Genomic DNA, 17,282 nt, shown 5'->3' with positions numbered 1-17,282 from the left:
CAATTTTAAAGTTTTTAATAATGGAATTCGAAGGTTTTTATTTTAATGCTGATTAATTCATATCACTCCCTGGGTTAAATGAAAACAAAGAAGTGCTTGCTGTTCTACGGTATTCTCCAAATTCTGTGGTAGGAGCAAATAAACCATTTCTCGCAAAATAGAAGAAGCAAATTAAATTCATCTAAAAACAGTAGGCCAAAAAGTAGTAAAATGAACTTAAATTATATGAAAATGAATAGTAGGAGTAAATACTTTCCGATTATGATTTTCTTTATGACGCTCATGAATAAGATTAAGATGAAGATTCAAAAAAGAAAATAATTTTTCTACTAAAAGGTGTAGATAATAAGCATTGGCATTTTATTGGAGGTGATTTATATGTAAATTTAGATCTTTTTACAGATTCTGGTTTTAAAAAATAAGAAAATTATTCCCACTGGAATCAATGGCGTCCTTACGCAAGCTTTTAAGGATTTTAGGACTATATATAACTAAATATGAGAACTGATAATTAAGCGCCTTTCGAATTTTAATATTTAATAAATCAATTACAGAGTATGCAAAACAAAGAAGCTTTTAAAACTTCTAAAATGCTTGAATAATATCATCTATACGTTAAAGGCGAATTAAACAATTGTAATAAAATTAAATCTTTATGCGAAGGTCATTTTGAGCATCTGTAAGAGTGTCTTGCAGAAAATTATAGCAAGTCACTACAAAAGGCAAGTGAGATTATAAGCAGTATTGGATAGCAGTATCCCTATATATATTTTATAAGAAAACACAATTGTAGCAGTCTAAGAATGCAAGTATCTTCAATTGGATTTAATTATACTTTGACTGAAATACTTTGTGAAAATAGATAACGCTATTTGTAGTCACTTAAAAGAAACGGGTTTAAAGAAATTTTTACCAATTAAGCACATTTTTAGCTTCTTAATATGAATTTAATGTAACAAAATGAAGCAGAAATAGAAATAGTAACAGTCGATGATATAGTAATTCCTTGTAAAATTAAAGCAATTCAGCATGATCTTACTACTTTTAATCTTACCAAAGATATTAGCTTTACAAATTACCTTCGAATATATAAATTCGAAATAGATGAGTATTAGCTGCAACGTGTTTCGTAAATTAGAACTAAGAGACCATTATCGTTTAAGGAAGAAGATGAAGATTTTTAATACAACTTTTAATAAGATCAATTCATATAGCAATATTATCACTACTTTCAACATTAAAAAAATAAATTGCCAAACTCATAATAATCTTAACAAAAAAAATTAAGTTTTGAAACCAATAGAGAAAGTGATAAATAAAACTAATCGAATTTGTAGAGCGAATCAGCAACCATTTTTAAGGTTAATTTATAAGATGAAAGCACCCCTAATTAAAGTACTTAACTACTAAAGGAGTAAACTATTGATCAATTAAATCAAACTCTAAAAAGTGATGTATAATAATAATTCACAATATCTGATTAATCATAATAACAAACACCATTATTAAATTAGAGTTCTCTTCTCCAGAGTAGTAGTAACACATTTGATCATTAATATAAAGATATGATTCCATCTTTATCATCAGTTAATCAATAAATATTAAATTCAGGCAATATACAATTTTTAAATAATATAAACGCAGCTTACTTAAATAATAATGATTTACCGATATAGCAATAATAGTAATTACTTGATTTATAAACAATTTAATACAATAATAATTATTAAAATTAATTCTTACTTACTAACGCTTAAATAATACCTCCATAATAAATTTAGATGCTTGCTTAATAATAGTAATTTGGATAAAACAATATAAATAACTTTCAAAGTCCACAAAATTTGTTAAGCAATAATATATATACTTTAAACCAGCAATAGAAATAAATTGACCTAATTGCATAAATAGAAAAGTTAAAATAAGATGCAGCTATACAAATTGAACTTTAAGAGCTTTTAAAATTGTAAGAACTAAAATAATAAATAACAAACGATCTTACTTTAAAAACTCCTTTTTATTTATAATTAAAGTAATTACAATTAAATAGTACAATCAACCAATAAATTTTCAGCATAAATAACATATAACTTTAATTTATGCAAAATTATGAAGAAAATATCAAACTACTCCAAATTTTATAATTATAAATAGATCAAAAAAGTACATTAATCTGCTCTTGAAATTGATAATATTTCTTCGAAAAGTTTATTAATCTTTAAAATATTTTTTTTAAATACTTAAATTTTATAAATATTTATAATTAAATACTATTCATTATTTGTTTGGGTTCATTTTAAATAAATAATTTATTCAAATTGAGAGAAATTTTGTAAAAAAAATTAATAAATAAATACAAAGTGTCTTTCTCATTTTTTTATTTAAAAATTAACACTTTAAACAAATAATAACTAAAGACACTTTTATTTGTTAATTACACTTTTTTATTAAGAACATTTGTTAAATAATAGCTTTTATACATAAATATGAATTAATAAAAGTTTTAAAAAAATATATTTTACTATTTCATTTGGAGAAAATAATTAATTATCTTCTAAATAAAATTAAATCAAATATTTTAAAAATAATATCACTAATAACAACTTAAATATTAATTATAAGATCATAAAATAAATAAATAAACTAATTTTAAGTTGAAAAATTAAAATCTCCTTTTTTAAGTTAAAAAAATAAGTTGATTCAAGCAATAATTTTTTTAATTGATTCATGTGGGCTTTAAGATAAATAAATAAATAAATAATTAATTAAACACACATAAAATAGCAAATAGAGGAAGTATTTTTACTAAAAATTAATACTTCTTAATTGTAAAAAATTATACAAGTTCACAACAAATACATTTAATATTAAAATAATTCTGTATGTTTGAATAGATATAAACTAAATATATAAATATTAAAATTTACATAAGCTTATTTTTTAATTTTTATAGCTAGTTTTTGAATTCATTCAATCAGTCCAGTCCTGTGTTTAAATAAAAATAAAATCCTTTTTTATTCAATTAATATTTCTTTTCATTACTTAATGCTCAGATAATTGATTTGATTTTCAACAAACTATTGCTATTTCCTAAGCTATTTTTTTATTATATCAAAAGCGGAAGAAAGGGATAAGACCGAATCTTACTTTTCTTTTGTATTCTTACCAGCCTTCTTTACGAACAAGAACTCTTTTATCCATGATTGTAGTCATAACTACTAACCAAAGAGCTTCAATTACAAAACCAATAGGCCAGTAAACGAAACTACTGATAACAGTTGCAGTGGAGAAAGAAGAGACACAAGCACCCCAGATACCAAACCAGAAAACTATTTCAGCATAGTATTGTGGGTAACGGAGATATCTTCTTAAGCCGGTATCGCATACTTTGTGAGAAGCTCCTGAGTCTCTCCATAAGTTAGATTCTAAATCAGCAATTGATTAAACAGCTAATCCATAAATTGCTAATGCATAACCCAAAATTTCACTGAAATTATACTTTTCACCTCTCTAAATTGCTTCTGCATCTCTAGTATAAAAAGCAGTAACGGGTAATGTAAGGAATGAAATTAACAAAGCATTCATGAAAGCTATGAAAGGTTGTTACCAAAGCCAGAAGAAAATACGCTTAACTCCTCTGTATCTCATTTCGGTAGCAGTTATACGTCTATCTTAATCAGGGAAACCTCTCCATTTCTAAAAAATGTGAGCAAAAAGACGTACACCCCAAATGCCGATAAGAGTGGTAATAAGGAAATTCTTGAAATTAAATTCTTAAAAAACCTTATCAGAATTCATTTTAAGAACTGCTAAACGAGCAACAGGGATAAGTCCGTAGTATGCATCAAAAATTTGGAGGTTATTCCAGAAGAAATTGAAGATACAAATTGAAACGATGACAGTTATATCAAATGCAATATGGCTAAAAGCTAAGTTATATCTACCATAATCTTGGCTTTCATCGAATGCTTATTGCATTAAAGATCCTAAATAGACAGAAAAGCCTACCCAGGCCAAGGCAATCACCAAAGAAAAAGTCTTCCTTATCATCAGATTTCTTTATGCTTTTATTTCAAAAAACTATTAATATCAATATATTTATTTAAGATTTTTATTATTTTCAAACAAATCCAGTTTACGTGTTTATATTTCAAATTGTTAAAGGAAGAGAGAAGTATCTTTTTGATCAAATTAGAGTTGTTTTATCTATGATTTTAATCAATTCCTCATGACTCTATTAAAAATTACTTTCTTGCCATCTTTTTCTCCATCAAAACTCTTCACCTTTTATTTCTAGATAAAAATTTATAATTCCATATTATAATCAATCCTTTTCCTTCATCTATTAGCACTTAAAAAAATCTTTTTATTTGTATTTTTATAATATAAATATATAAAGTTAATACACTTAATAAAGAGCTATGCAAATACATAAAAGAATTTAGATAAAAAAATTAATTAATATTTTTATTATAAATAAATTAATTAAAATTCATAAAAAATTTGGAACTTTTTATTTTTTAAATTCATAAAAAATTGATTTAAAATTTATATTAATTAAATGAATAAAAATTATTTTATTTTTTTATTGAAGAAAAAAAATTTTTAACAAAATTAAATTCAATTGTAAAATTTCTTCAAAATAAACATAAAGCAATGAACTAATTCAACTTTTAAGAATTAATTAAATTAATTGTTTAAAAGATAAAAATTAATTTGCTCCTTATTTTAAAAGAATATAAAAGTTGATAAAAAAACATCGATTTTTCATATACTTTGAACTTGCAAATATCAGTAAATTAATAATAAAAAAGTAAAAGTAGAAGTAAATTAAAGCTTTTATTTTTGGATAAACTAAATAAATTAGTTAAATATATATTATTATTTTATAAAAATTATGGAATAAGAAATTAATATTTCTAAATACATAGAATAATCTGATTATAACTTGAATCAATCAAAGTAGCTTTAATTTGTTATGATTTTTCTGAATATGAACTTTTTTTTGATAATTAAATATATTAGATGTTCAATTTCTAACATAAAACCACATGCCTAATATTATGATGACAACAGTGTAAATAATGATGCTTTAAGGCGAAAATAAGTTTGGATTCCTTCAGCAATCGAATAAAATAAAGGGGATGGATTATCAGATTAAGATATTAATTCATTAGCAGAAAGGACAAGTATTTTAGAAGAAAAGACTAACTAAAACTCACCATTCAATTTCACTAATCTTTGTAAAAAAGATTCTCATGTGAGTGTAGATTATTCAACCAAGTTTAACAAATGTCAATAAAATGTTGACTCCCCAAAATTCTCTGACTAAGCTATAGAGTCAGATTTTAAAAAATTTAAAGATTCTCAAAAAAGAAAGACAACTGTTATAACTTATACTAATGAATTTTAGGAAAGAACTGAATTTTATAGAAAAAGTAGATTTGAAAAAGAAGATGATGAAGTTTGTGAAGGAAAAAATAAAGTTGGATTAATCTAATTCTTATTGAATAAACAAAAAACTCTTAATAAACAATATCATATTTTTATGAGAACTATTAACATCAAAAAGTTTATGAGTATAATGAGACTTAAGTCTAGAAAATTACTATTTAAATGCTTAACTCATCACCACTTTAATATTATAGGTGATAATGCTAGTGATTATGATTTCTATAGATTTAATAACCTTCTATACAAATAAGTAATTTATTGATTTTTGTAAAATTAGAAAAATGGTTGGTTGATTAAAAGCAAAATCAACAAAATTATTTTTTTTCAATATTACAAATGAATTATAAACTTTGTAATTTAAATCATCTAATATTTGTAAAAAATAGTTAAAAATAAATAGAATGATTGATTATTTCATAAACTAAATTAACTTATTTTGGAATGTTATATCCTTATCTATTTACATTTTGTTTAATTAAATAATATATTTATATTTCTAATAGACTCCATCAAGATACTAGGAACTCAAGTTTAGATTTTAATGTAAAAAATTTTATTATTTGAAAAATTTAATCACTGTAATTCTTTATAAAAACATTAATTTTTATTATAAAATACTTTTTTAGTAAATAATATTAATGTAAATTTTAACTAAAAATATTTAAGCATATTTTTTAATTATTTTAAAATAAAATACAATATATAAAAAATAATATTAATTAATTCACTAATTATAAATATAGAAAGCCTAATAGGACGAATTTTATCAAGCTCTTCACAGATTATAACACCAGTATATTAATTTATTTTTATAAAAATATAAATAAAGCTTAATTTTTAATTTAAAGGATTCTAATTATAAAACTATATGGGATGTCTTTTATATCATTTTATTTTTGAATTTATTTTTCTATATTCCTCTTAATAATTGCTTGAATATTACGTGGGAGGTTTATGAATTTATTTGCAACAGAACTATGTACTTGCTGCTACCTATAGAAATACTAATTAATGTTAACACTGTAAAAATAGAATTTTACTATCAAATAGGTTTTATAAATTATTATATCAATAAAGGCATTCTTCAAAAGAGGTCTAATTATTATGGATAGAAAAGAAATATTTTTAAATTATTTGTCTAAAGATTTTTTGTAAGTCTATTTATTATTAATTTGGCAAACCAATCAATATTTTTATCCTATTTAATTAAATAGAAAGGAATTTTCTATTGCTACAATTTACTTGGCCAGTGTTTATTATTCTATTCATAATCTTAAATATATCATTTGCGTTAAGTTAATAGATGTTTTAAAGAAACAGTAACGAATCTAAGAGAATTTTTCTAGAAATAGTGTTATATCTGTATCTGGAAAATTAGTAAGGCTAATTTTAATACTTTTGTTTGTAGCTCATTTGAGTGCTTGTTTGTTCATTTAAATTGGGTAGGTAGAAATATAGAATAATAAGAAGAGCTGGATTGATAGTGCTCCTATTCCTTCTAAATCATGGGAAGATATATATATAACAGGTGTCTATTGGGCAGCCATTACAATGGTTACCTTAGGATATGGAGATATAGTTCCAATAACTACAAGTAAATATTTTAATTAAATGCTACATTTATTTAATTTTTTGTATTAGTCGAAAGATCATATGTTATAGTAATGAGCCTTTTTTCATGTGGTATATTTGCTTACAGCTTTAATTAAATTGGTAAAATATTTTAAATTGTTAAAAAATAAATCATTAATTTTAAAAATTTTTAGGTGATATATTGCAAGAAATGGAAAGAAATACTCTTAAACTTAAATCAAAAATGAAGAAAGTAAATTATTTAATGTATAAAAGAGGTATAGACGCTCAGCTGCAAACACGAGTGAGAAAATATTTTGAATATTACTTTAAAGAAGAGTTGAATTCAGAATCTAATTGCAGGATATTACTTGAAAATTTAACCAGCAAACTTAAAGAAGAGGTTCTAAGAGATTTGTATGCAAAAAAACTAAAAAATCATAAAATATTTTATCTAAACTTTAGTAATTAAGTTCTTGATGCTCTTTCTCTGAAAATGAAAGAGCTTAATTTAGTAGCTGAAGAGTATATTTTTAGGAAATACGAATATGATGACAAAATTTACATTCTCATTTCTGTAATTTAATTTAATTAATTTTTATTTTATCATTTTTAAAACAAAATAGGGTGAATTAGAGCTAATAAGTAGTGAAAATAATTCTAAAGGAGTTACACTTTTGAAAAAATATACAGTAAAAGATTATTTTATTGAATCCAATTGTTCATTTAATTTTTAATAACTCAAAATTTTACATAAATAGCTTATTGAATTCGTAAAATAAGCATTTATTTATAAAACAAAAAAATTCAGTTTTAAAGCAAAAAATTATTTCATTTTTAAATTTAAAATAATTTATTAAAGAATGAAGAAGTGATTGGAGAAGAAGAATTTTTTCATAATAGTAAAAAAAGATAGTATTCGTTGAAAGCAACAAATATTAGTTGTGTTGCTTATTTGACTAAAGAAGATTTTGCTTAAGTTCTATAATAATTTCCAGAAGAATACGTAATATTTTATCACAAATAAGTAATTTTTAATTATTTTTTCAAGCAATATTATCGTTAACTGAAAGATAAAATATCTTTGTATGACTAATATCAAACTTTGGGATTGAAATGTATGGTATGCGATAACTATTTGCACAAATACGACAGCTGCCCATATTTACATATAGATAAAAAGAAATCTCAAGTTATTCACGAAAGTAATAAGTTTGTTCCGTAATAAAGAGTTTCAGTTGAAAGAAACATAAAAAAGTAATGATTGATAAATAAATGTTACTATTATTATTGTTGTTGTAAATATTTTGATTATTAAATAGTTTTTTTAATTAATGATTTAGATATAATAGTAGAATAAACCACGATATTGTGAAAAAAACTGTCAAAAATTTTGAATATAGTTAAAGTTAAGTTATTATTTATACAGAGTCTGATCAAGATAGCTCTTCAGAATATTCAAATAGTCAAATTTAAGTAAATATAATTTAAAACAGTAGTTAAGTAAGATCAAGAGCACATAGCTGTAGTATGAGTAAATCTTCTAATTCAAATACAGAGGGTTAGAGTAACAATAAAGATAAACTTTGGAATTAATATGTTGAGTAAATAACAGAAGAAATTCATGAAGAAAGTGGCAATAATTTATATAATAGTGGAGATTTTAGCTAAAATAATATTGTTAAGCAATTGAGCTTTTAAGTTTAACCATAAAAACAATAAACTTTAGACAAAAAACAACAAAGAAAAAGATAAAGTGAGTATATCAGTCCATCGCAATTGTAAAATTTATGTTAAATAAATTAACTATAGATTAAGAGATTTAACACTCTAGGTAATAGCAGTAACTCTAATAGTAACAATAGTAATAACCTCTCTATTAATTAAAGTAGCTCAAATAATTACAATAGTTCGAATAATTAAAATAATCCAGATAACTATAGCACACATTAAATGAATTTATCTCAATTTAATTAAAATAAAAATATATTATAGCTAGAAATAAATTAATAATTAGCATAGTCTGCTATAAAATCTTAAAAAAATTAAAGTCAGATAGCTGTATAGATGTCAGAATTTGATGATTTAATGTCTAATTAAGTTAGTTAGTATAATCCTACAATAAGAGATTCTAAGAGGAAAAGCACAAGTAAAATATTAAACTCTTCTTGCAATTAAGTAAGTTAGTAGCTTTCATAGTAAGCTTAAGATGAGTCAATTAACTTAAAAAATCAAAACTCTTAAAGCTATGAAAAAAGTAACAGTAAAAAAAAAGCTAAAGATAAAAAAAGACCTTCTTTGTTTAATAACAATAATAATAATAATAACAATAATAATAATGAATATGGGGTTTTTTTTACTTTAGATGAAAACAATTTTCATCTCAACAAATATTGTTTATTCGACATAGAAGAGAAATTCGATACGTTTAGAGAATATGTAAGATATTTTCCTTCAAATAACATGGGATAGATTCTCAAGCTTTACTTTTTAAATTAAGTGCATTCAAAAATACAGTCAAGAAAAGGAAAAAAAAAGAAAGTCATAAGAGAGAATATTGTTAAAAGAAAAACTGCGTTAAGATAATCAACGAAAACATTCTCAAAAAAGTGATTAAGTATATATATATATTTATATATCAGCAATTATTACATTTATCAAGTTAATATTGTAAGTTTATTTACTTATTTATATCTTCATTTTATTTTGTTTTATAATTATTAAATGAAGCACAAATTCTTTTTAGATAAAGCAAATTTATTTAAATAAAAATGTATTTAGTTAAATAAATAAATAATTGTTAATCAGAGATTATATTCTAATCAATTTGTTTATTTAAAATGCAAAATATTTATGGCTAATTTTTGATTAAAAAATATAATCAATTTAGTTTTAGTTTAAAGCAAATAATTTGTTTATTTATTTAGTTGTTTTTATTGCTAATCAGCTGATTAAAAGACTTATTAAAAGAAAGAATAAAGTAAAGCTTATAATATATTCATATTAAAACATAATAAAAAATTTGTCATGGCTTATGTTAAACCATTTTTTAAAAGCTATTAAGATTTAAACAGTGATTGTTACTTAGGCTAGCTAGATAATAAGGTTTAGCTATCTCGTCAAGCTTCCATAGAATCTGATTTAAGCATTAATGAAAAAAAGAAATTGAGAAAAGAATTTGTAATTTAAAATTTCAAAAAATATGCAAATTTTGTGAAGATAGCAATAAAAATATACAAATAAAGCAAAGAAAAAATTAGCTCTCAAAACATAAAGAACAAAACATTAAAATAGGTATGAATCCCATTAGATTTTATGCATATATTTATTTATTTACTTAATCTATTTCTTTTATTTACCCTTTAAAAAATGTTTAAATTATAGTAAATCTAGATAGCATTAGAGATTTCAGACGTGAAACCTAATTTAAGAAATTAAGAGTAGATAAATATCATTTTTGAAATTTTGAAAGACATTCCTTACTTTTAGAGAAAAAAAGACATTTCTATTCTTCGTTAATATTGTAAATATGTGAAAATAAAATAGTTGAATACTTTAGATTTTGTATTTGTTAGTGGTAAATCTATTTAAGCATTTAATTAAGTTCTACTTATTATTTCTACATCTACTTAACAATAGGGACGAAGAGAAATCCTTTAAATATTCTTTGGAAAGGAGAAGTTGTATTATTTAAACCAAAGAATGCTGATATTTTTTAAAAATTCGAAAGAATTTTTCAGAAAAATTAAAATGATTTATTTTGTAGGGATAAACCAGTCAATATATTACAAAACATTTATACAATATAAAAGGCTGTAAAAAATTTTTAAAAGCCAATTAAAAGACTAAGTTTAGAAACATAACTTTTATTGAAAAATCCCTTAAGTCTCATTTAAAGTCATAGTTAAAATCAAAACACATCAAATAGAATCGATAATAATTCTTAAAATATTTGTCCTAGTTAACAACTATATCATCCTTAAACAGATTAATAATTTAACACAAATTTTAAAGTTTAAATACATCGAAAAAATGATAATAATTTGGAGAAGCAAGATAAAGCTAAGAAAGGGATACTTCTTAAAAGAGCTTAAATTGTAGTAAATGAAATTAAAAAAAACATTTAAATACATGAAAACTAAATTAGCTTAGACCAAAATTGCCAGATATTAAATTATTTTTATGAACAAGGTCAAATTTTTGATAAATTTAACCATTAATTTGTATAAATAATTGAGTAAGGTAAGTTAATAACAGATGAAATCAATTACGAAAACAAATATGATCCTGCTGCAGTAAGAACAATGTCTGCTTTGGTATCTTAAGATAGTACTTATGTTATAACTATCGAATATTAAATTTATTAAACAATAAACTAAAAAAATAAATAATTTAAATAAAAACAGAAAGCAAAAAGTATTTTTCTTGTTAATGGGTTTTAGGAAAAACAAACTAGCAAATTCCTTAAAGCAGCTGTTAATAACTCAAAAATACTTAGATTTCAAAAAAATGATTATATTTATCATTAAAACGAAGAACCTTTATACTTTTACTATCTGCTTAAAGGTGAACTATAAGTAAAAATATCTCTTTATTTATTTTTGATGAATATTCATCATTAAATATTACTTTATTTTTCATTAGAATTATTTATAAAACAATTTAATTTTATTAATAAGTAAATCAAAAATTTTTTTAATAATGATAATTTTTTATATACCCCAATTTCAATGATTTTGTTGAAAAATGTAATAAAAAATTAAAAAAATAAATTAACACCAAAATTAATAATTTTATTTTATAATTTTAGATTTGCTTATAGAAATAAAATAAAAGAATACAGTTATTATAGATCTAATAATTTTCTTCTTTTGGTGATTATAATGCTTTGAATAGATAATAATATACTCATAGTGCTCTGTGTTTGAACTATTGCAAAGTTCTAGCTATTGAAATATCAATTCTAAAAAATTTGTTAAAACATAAAAATTTAACTAAGAAAGAGTTAATAATCAAAAGCAATAATTTAAATAATTATATTAACTCAAGGGTATAGGCATATTCTGACAGTAAAAGAGATTTATCTTTCAAGGGAGATATTATATACCAAAGACCTTTGATGGAGAAAAAGAAAGGTCAGATTTCTTTTAATGATTTTAATGACATATTAAATTAATTTGGAGGTGAAAATATTGCTTAAAGCTAACGATTAGAAAAAAAAAGCAAATAAAATAAAAATTAATTAAACAATTTAAACTAATACTTAGTTAAACTTAATAAATTATAAAAATCTTAAAGTGAACACTCTTCTATTAGATAAGATTAACAATAGAATTAATAATTAGATAAAAAAATAAACAAATAAAATTAATGCACTGTTGAGCTTCAAGATAAAACTGTTAGATCTCTATATTATGATTAGTTTGACGAAAAACAAAAAGGATAGTCTAAATTAGATCAATTGATTTAGATGAGCTTTCATTTAGGTTATAAGAACACTCATTAAATTAATAAATTAAATGAGAGAGCCTTAAAAAATAAATATGATATTAAACCTTCTAACTCTTTACTCTAAAACCCTTTCTATTAAAAAAATCCTTAAAATTCAAGACATAGAATATAATAATTTGATTTAAGAAGAAGATTTGATAATTACACATTTAGGCTTGATAAAAGTGAGAGAAGTTCCTAATCAAAAAAGTAGCCTAATAGAAAGAAAGTTTTATAATTTTTAGAGGGATATAGTCAAAGATCAGATGAAACCTCTAGTTCTTGTGATCAAATTTAATATGAAATAAATAAATCTCTTAAAAAATCGCAATCTAATAAAACTATTAACATACACACATAAATAAAAAAATAAATAAATAACCTTGTTACACCAAGAGAATAAAAGTAATTTAAAACAACTCTTTAATTTTACAGCAATCAGCAGAGGATTTAAAATGAGAATTTAATGTAAGAAAATACAAATTAGTATTTTTTAAATCCTAACAGCTAAATAATTTAAAATTCTCAAGAAAATCTCCTTTAAATTTTGGAGAAGCCTCATTAAACTGAACTTAGAAATAGAATTTCTTCATTTATTAAACAAAAAAGTTAAATAAAAATTTCTTAGAAATAATCTGATCCCTAATTGAGAATAATTTAATCTTCCTTATCGCAAAGATAAAATAAACTGAAAGTAGATCATTTATAGTAGAGCCCAGTGTTTAATGCTTCATAATCTTAAATATACTAAATATAGAATAATACTTCACGTTAAATTTATTTAGATAACTCAAATAAGTTTTAATATTTTTAGAGTGGTCAGTATGTTGATGGAGGAGACTCTCAAGATTATTCATAAATTTTATAATTAGATAAAACGAATCAAAATTAAACATAATCAAACAAAACATAGAATTCTTATTTTTTAAGAAAAAGCTATTCTGAAAAAAGTAATTAATTTTTAAAAAGCATACTAAATAATGAGTAAAAGAAATAAGAGAAATCAGCTTCAAAAAACTTTAAAGATAGTCTAAAAAAAACAGAATAAATAAACGAAATTTTAAATATTACAAATATATCTAGGATAAACTAATCTAATAACCTAAAAACATAGGATTCTCTTTAAGATTACCTTAAAATTTCATAAGCTTTTGACTCACCAAAATAATCCAAAGTTAATTAAATAAATAATATTAAATGAAATAAATTTCTTTAGAATAACTTAAAAAATATTCAAAATATTATTATCAAAATAGTTTAAAGATTATTTATTAACTTTTATTTTTGTGTAATTTATTTATGTAATTCATAATAGTTAATGATTAAGTTTACAATTGATTTTTGAACTAAAATTAATTCAATAATAGATATTAAAAAAAATTAAAATAAATGGTTATTGATTGCATAAATCAGTGATTTTTAACAAGCTTATTATCTAAAATTATAATATTTTATTTAATAAATTTTAAAATTTGTTCATAGAATTATCTTAAATCTAAGAAAAGTACCTAACTTTTATCAAATTAATAAATTACTATTTTTAAAATTGAATATTAATGATTTTCTATGAAATAACTTTTTAGAATAAAAAACATTTAAAATTATTTAAGTTTAAATTAAAAAAAACAAAATATCAATCAGATACATATTATAGTTGCTATTTAGTTAAATAAATATGCAATAGAATGTTAAAAGTTAAAAAAACATTAATTAATTTGGTAAAAAACTTCAAAATATAGTATCCATAACTGATTTAAATGTTAATTCCTGCTTAACTATGGATAAATTTTACTTAATAAAGTCTTAAAATAAATTTTAGAAGTAAAAATAAAGTTGGCTTTTGTAATTTGCTTAACTTAATATTGCCAAAGAATTATTTAAAGAAGCAAAATCAGTTTGTTTTTTTTATTTCAATAGAGAAAATTGAATCAAAAATATAATTTCAGCTTCAATCTTCTTGTTTATCATTTTTGCATTTTATCTTAGTTTCCTATAAATAGAAAGAGTATCATTGTAATCCTATAAAAGTATAATATCTATTACTATTAAACAGTAATAAAAAATATTCCTTTTGTAGATGCTCATAAGATTTTAATTTTTATTAAACCAATCTACTAATTGAGATCTAAATGGATATCTTTTTTTAAAAATTTACGAATTAATATATTTAAATTTGAAAAAATAAATACCTGGTTAAATTCTATAAGTCAAATAACTATTTATTTTATCTTAAATTGCTAAAAGAGCAAAATAATAAAAAGACATCTAAGAAGCTGTTGTGTGAATATTAATTGCTTAGCATAAAAACTAATGCTTACTCTTAAAATTAAATTGATTTATTCTCATAATTTAGAATTATCTATTCATATACTTATTTTTGAAATTAATTTAATTCTTGATTTAATACTTTATATTATTCTTTTAATTGCAAAATAATAATATCTTTTTGTTATGAGTCTTGCTAGTACATTTAAAATAAAGAGCAAATCTCTAAAGAAAAAGAAATCTTTTCATTTGAAGTGTATTTATCTTAATCTTGGATCCAATCATTAATTTCTTTAATTTTATAGAATTCTTCTTGGCTTAAATCAAATGAAAATAGTAATAAAAATAAATTATCTAAAATGTCTTATATGCTATATTCATTTAACTAATTAGATGTTAGTTAAATCTATTTATCGAGAAGAATTTTATTCCTAAAACTGCAAGCTTTAAGCATATTTTATTAAAACTGATTGTTTATTTAAGATTCTACAAAGTCATCTGTTTATATTTTTTTCCAAACTTATTTCTAGATTAAATCTATTTAATAATAATTTTATACTAAAACAGTTTGGTTCTATACCAAATATTTTTATTGAAATTAAACAAGTTTTTAAAGTGATATTCCATCCTATAAGATATTATTTTAAGAAGGATTCTAAGTTAAAAATAAATCTAAAAAATCAAATAATTTTAATTTTTATTCTTAGTTTGGATTTTATTAATCAACTTAGCTTTTATTGAATAAAATATACTCATTTTACAATTCTAAAGACATTGTGTAGATACAAGTCTTACAACAGCTATATATTTCAGCAAATAAAATCTATTCCCAAGTTAATTATTGTTCTTAAAAAATTTCTTCAAAAAATAAGCATTTATATTTTGCTGAAACATATTCATAATAACAATCCACATCATTACTAAAGCTTCCAAAATCAATAAATTTAATATTGGCTTCAACAAACTCGCAAATTCCAAAACTTTATTAAAACTCACTGCTATTTTAATTGATTGTGATGATAATATTTTAAGGTTTGATGTCACCATGATAATATTTTATTTTGTGTAATTCTATACAAAAGCAAACCATAGAATTTAAAAAATTTATAAGATTTGGAATGCTGAATCCAGTTTTCTATAAATTCAAAATTTAAGCTGCTTCCTATAGAGTAGAAAATCCCATTTCAAGAGCTAATGTGTAATTGTAATCATTAAAGTCTATTAATTAACAGGTATATTTTTTTACTTCTAAGAATAGTTCTTAAAATTGAATTTTCTACAAAATATTTTTTTCTTATTAATATTCCTTTAAGCTATTAAATTCTTTAACAGCTATTTTATTTCTTGTCACATTATCATAATAAATTGATACACTTCCAAATCCTCCTCTTCCTAACTCTCCAATTTTCACTAATTTATAGTTACTTTTTAGATTATCCATATTTTATTTTTCAAAATTATTATCCTATAAATTCTAAAGAATTTATTTTTAGTCCTTTTGAGTAGATATTTTTTCATCTTTTGAATTTTAATTCTTTGATATTTATTAATGATTTAACTCTTCAAAATATTGACTACTTTAAATTGTTTCCTATTCTTTAGATACTTATGTTATTTCCTCTTAATAAGTCTTGTTTTAGCTTATAAATTTCTATTAACTTGAAAAATCTATTGTATTTTATAATGAGCTTTAATTTACTTCTGTGATGTCAATATTTGAGTTAGTTTGCATACTATCTTGTTATTTTTTTTAATTATTCATTTTTTAGATAAATTTATGAAAGCTTGCATATGTCAGCGTTTCCTGGTTTTCAAGTCCATAAATTTAAGTTGATTCTCTAGAACTGTAAACTTAGTTAAAAATTATTTAATTTCTAGGACTCTCTATTATATTATTCTCCTTTATTAATAAGGTATCTTCTTAATTTGGTTGAAATTATGCTATTTTTTCATGGTTTTTAAATCCATAAAATTAAGTTTAATCTGTTGAAATTTAAGCTTATTCAATGAGTAATTAATTTCTAGGATAATTTGTTTTATTATCTTACTTATTTATTAAATTTCCATCTATATTTGGTTGATATTGTTCATTTTACTCAGCAAGTTTTTATGTTTGCTAATTAAAAATTGTATGTAAGTAATCAAAATCAAAGTTATTTCTATCATCAATAAAATTTGTAAGTAAATTTTCCTAACAGTTTAGAAATAATTCCTCCTCATTTTACATTTAATTCCAAACTAACTATACTACAGGAAGTATATAACCATTCAATTGTTAAATAATTTTTTCAAATAATAATTGATAAGATTGATGCCTTTATTCATTACTCATATAATTCTTAAATCTAAGTAAGTGAACTATCAACGAATTTATTTACTATTTTAAGTTTGACCTACATAAAACTTCAAGTTGTGTTAAACTAATATAAAATTGAATATCAAATTCTCTATAAAAATAAATAGGAAAATTTTTATAAGACTACTTGATAGTTTCAATTGCT

At 21.8% G+C, this 17,282-nt stretch overlaps 5 protein-coding genes across 5 annotated transcripts; 3 read left to right on the top strand and 2 right to left on the bottom strand. All coding sequences in view use genetic code 6, as the record gives it.

Annotated features, from left to right (window-relative positions):
• Positions 1–960: 960 nt before the first annotated feature.
• Positions 961–1,569, top strand: TTHERM_000726279 (transmembrane protein, putative; the record flags this gene model as incomplete). The annotated part of the gene is made up of 1 exon (XM_012800854.1): positions 961–1,569. One exon carries the CDS (start codon positions 961–963, stop codon positions 1,567–1,569), a length of 609 nt encoding a protein of 202 aa, XP_012656308.1.
• A 1,542-nt stretch (positions 1,570–3,111) lies between these two features.
• TTHERM_00726250 (membrane protein, putative) lies at positions 3,112–4,050 on the bottom strand (the record flags this gene model as incomplete). The annotated part of the gene is made up of 1 exon (XM_001027147.3): positions 3,112–4,050. The coding sequence occupies one exon, from the start codon at positions 4,048–4,050 to the stop codon at positions 3,112–3,114; it is 939 nt and encodes a 312-aa protein (XP_001027147.2).
• An 847-nt stretch (positions 4,051–4,897) lies between these two features.
• TTHERM_000726249 (cation channel family protein) lies at positions 4,898–9,639 on the top strand (the record flags this gene model as incomplete). Its single annotated transcript, XM_012800853.1, has 13 exons — positions 4,898–4,962; positions 5,026–5,704; positions 5,958–5,997; positions 6,198–6,247; positions 6,303–6,476; positions 6,532–6,605; positions 6,669–7,048; positions 7,096–7,167; positions 7,221–7,603; positions 7,653–7,718; positions 7,889–8,032; positions 8,078–8,283; positions 8,370–9,639. 13 exons carry the CDS (start codon positions 4,898–4,900, stop codon positions 9,637–9,639), a joined length of 3,603 nt encoding a protein of 1,200 aa, XP_012656307.1.
• A 414-nt stretch (positions 9,640–10,053) lies between these two features.
• On the top strand, positions 10,054–13,717 carry TTHERM_00726240 (cation channel family protein; the record flags this gene model as incomplete). Its single annotated transcript, XM_001027146.2, has 4 exons — positions 10,054–10,206; positions 10,839–11,342; positions 11,433–11,603; positions 12,083–13,717. The coding sequence occupies 4 exons, from the start codon at positions 10,054–10,056 to the stop codon at positions 13,715–13,717; spliced, it is 2,463 nt and encodes an 820-aa protein (XP_001027146.2).
• A 527-nt stretch (positions 13,718–14,244) lies between these two features.
• On the bottom strand, positions 14,245–17,103 carry TTHERM_00726230 (kinase domain protein; the record flags this gene model as incomplete). The annotated part of the gene is made up of 2 exons (XM_001027145.2): positions 14,706–17,103; positions 14,245–14,653 (listed from the first exon to the last, which is right to left on the bottom strand). Exons 1-2 carry the CDS (start codon positions 17,006–17,008, stop codon positions 14,245–14,247), a joined length of 2,712 nt encoding a protein of 903 aa, XP_001027145.2. The 5' UTR covers positions 17,009–17,103.
• Positions 17,104–17,282: the final 179 nt, after the last annotated feature.

The sequence above is a fragment of the Tetrahymena thermophila genome, assembly GCF_000189635.1.
Source record: "Tetrahymena thermophila SB210 genomic scaffold scf_8253904, whole genome shotgun sequence".
Classification (NCBI taxonomy): Eukaryota; Ciliophora; class Oligohymenophorea; order Hymenostomatida; family Tetrahymenidae; genus Tetrahymena; species Tetrahymena thermophila.
This window is presented reverse-complemented; position numbering and strand designations above follow the sequence as displayed.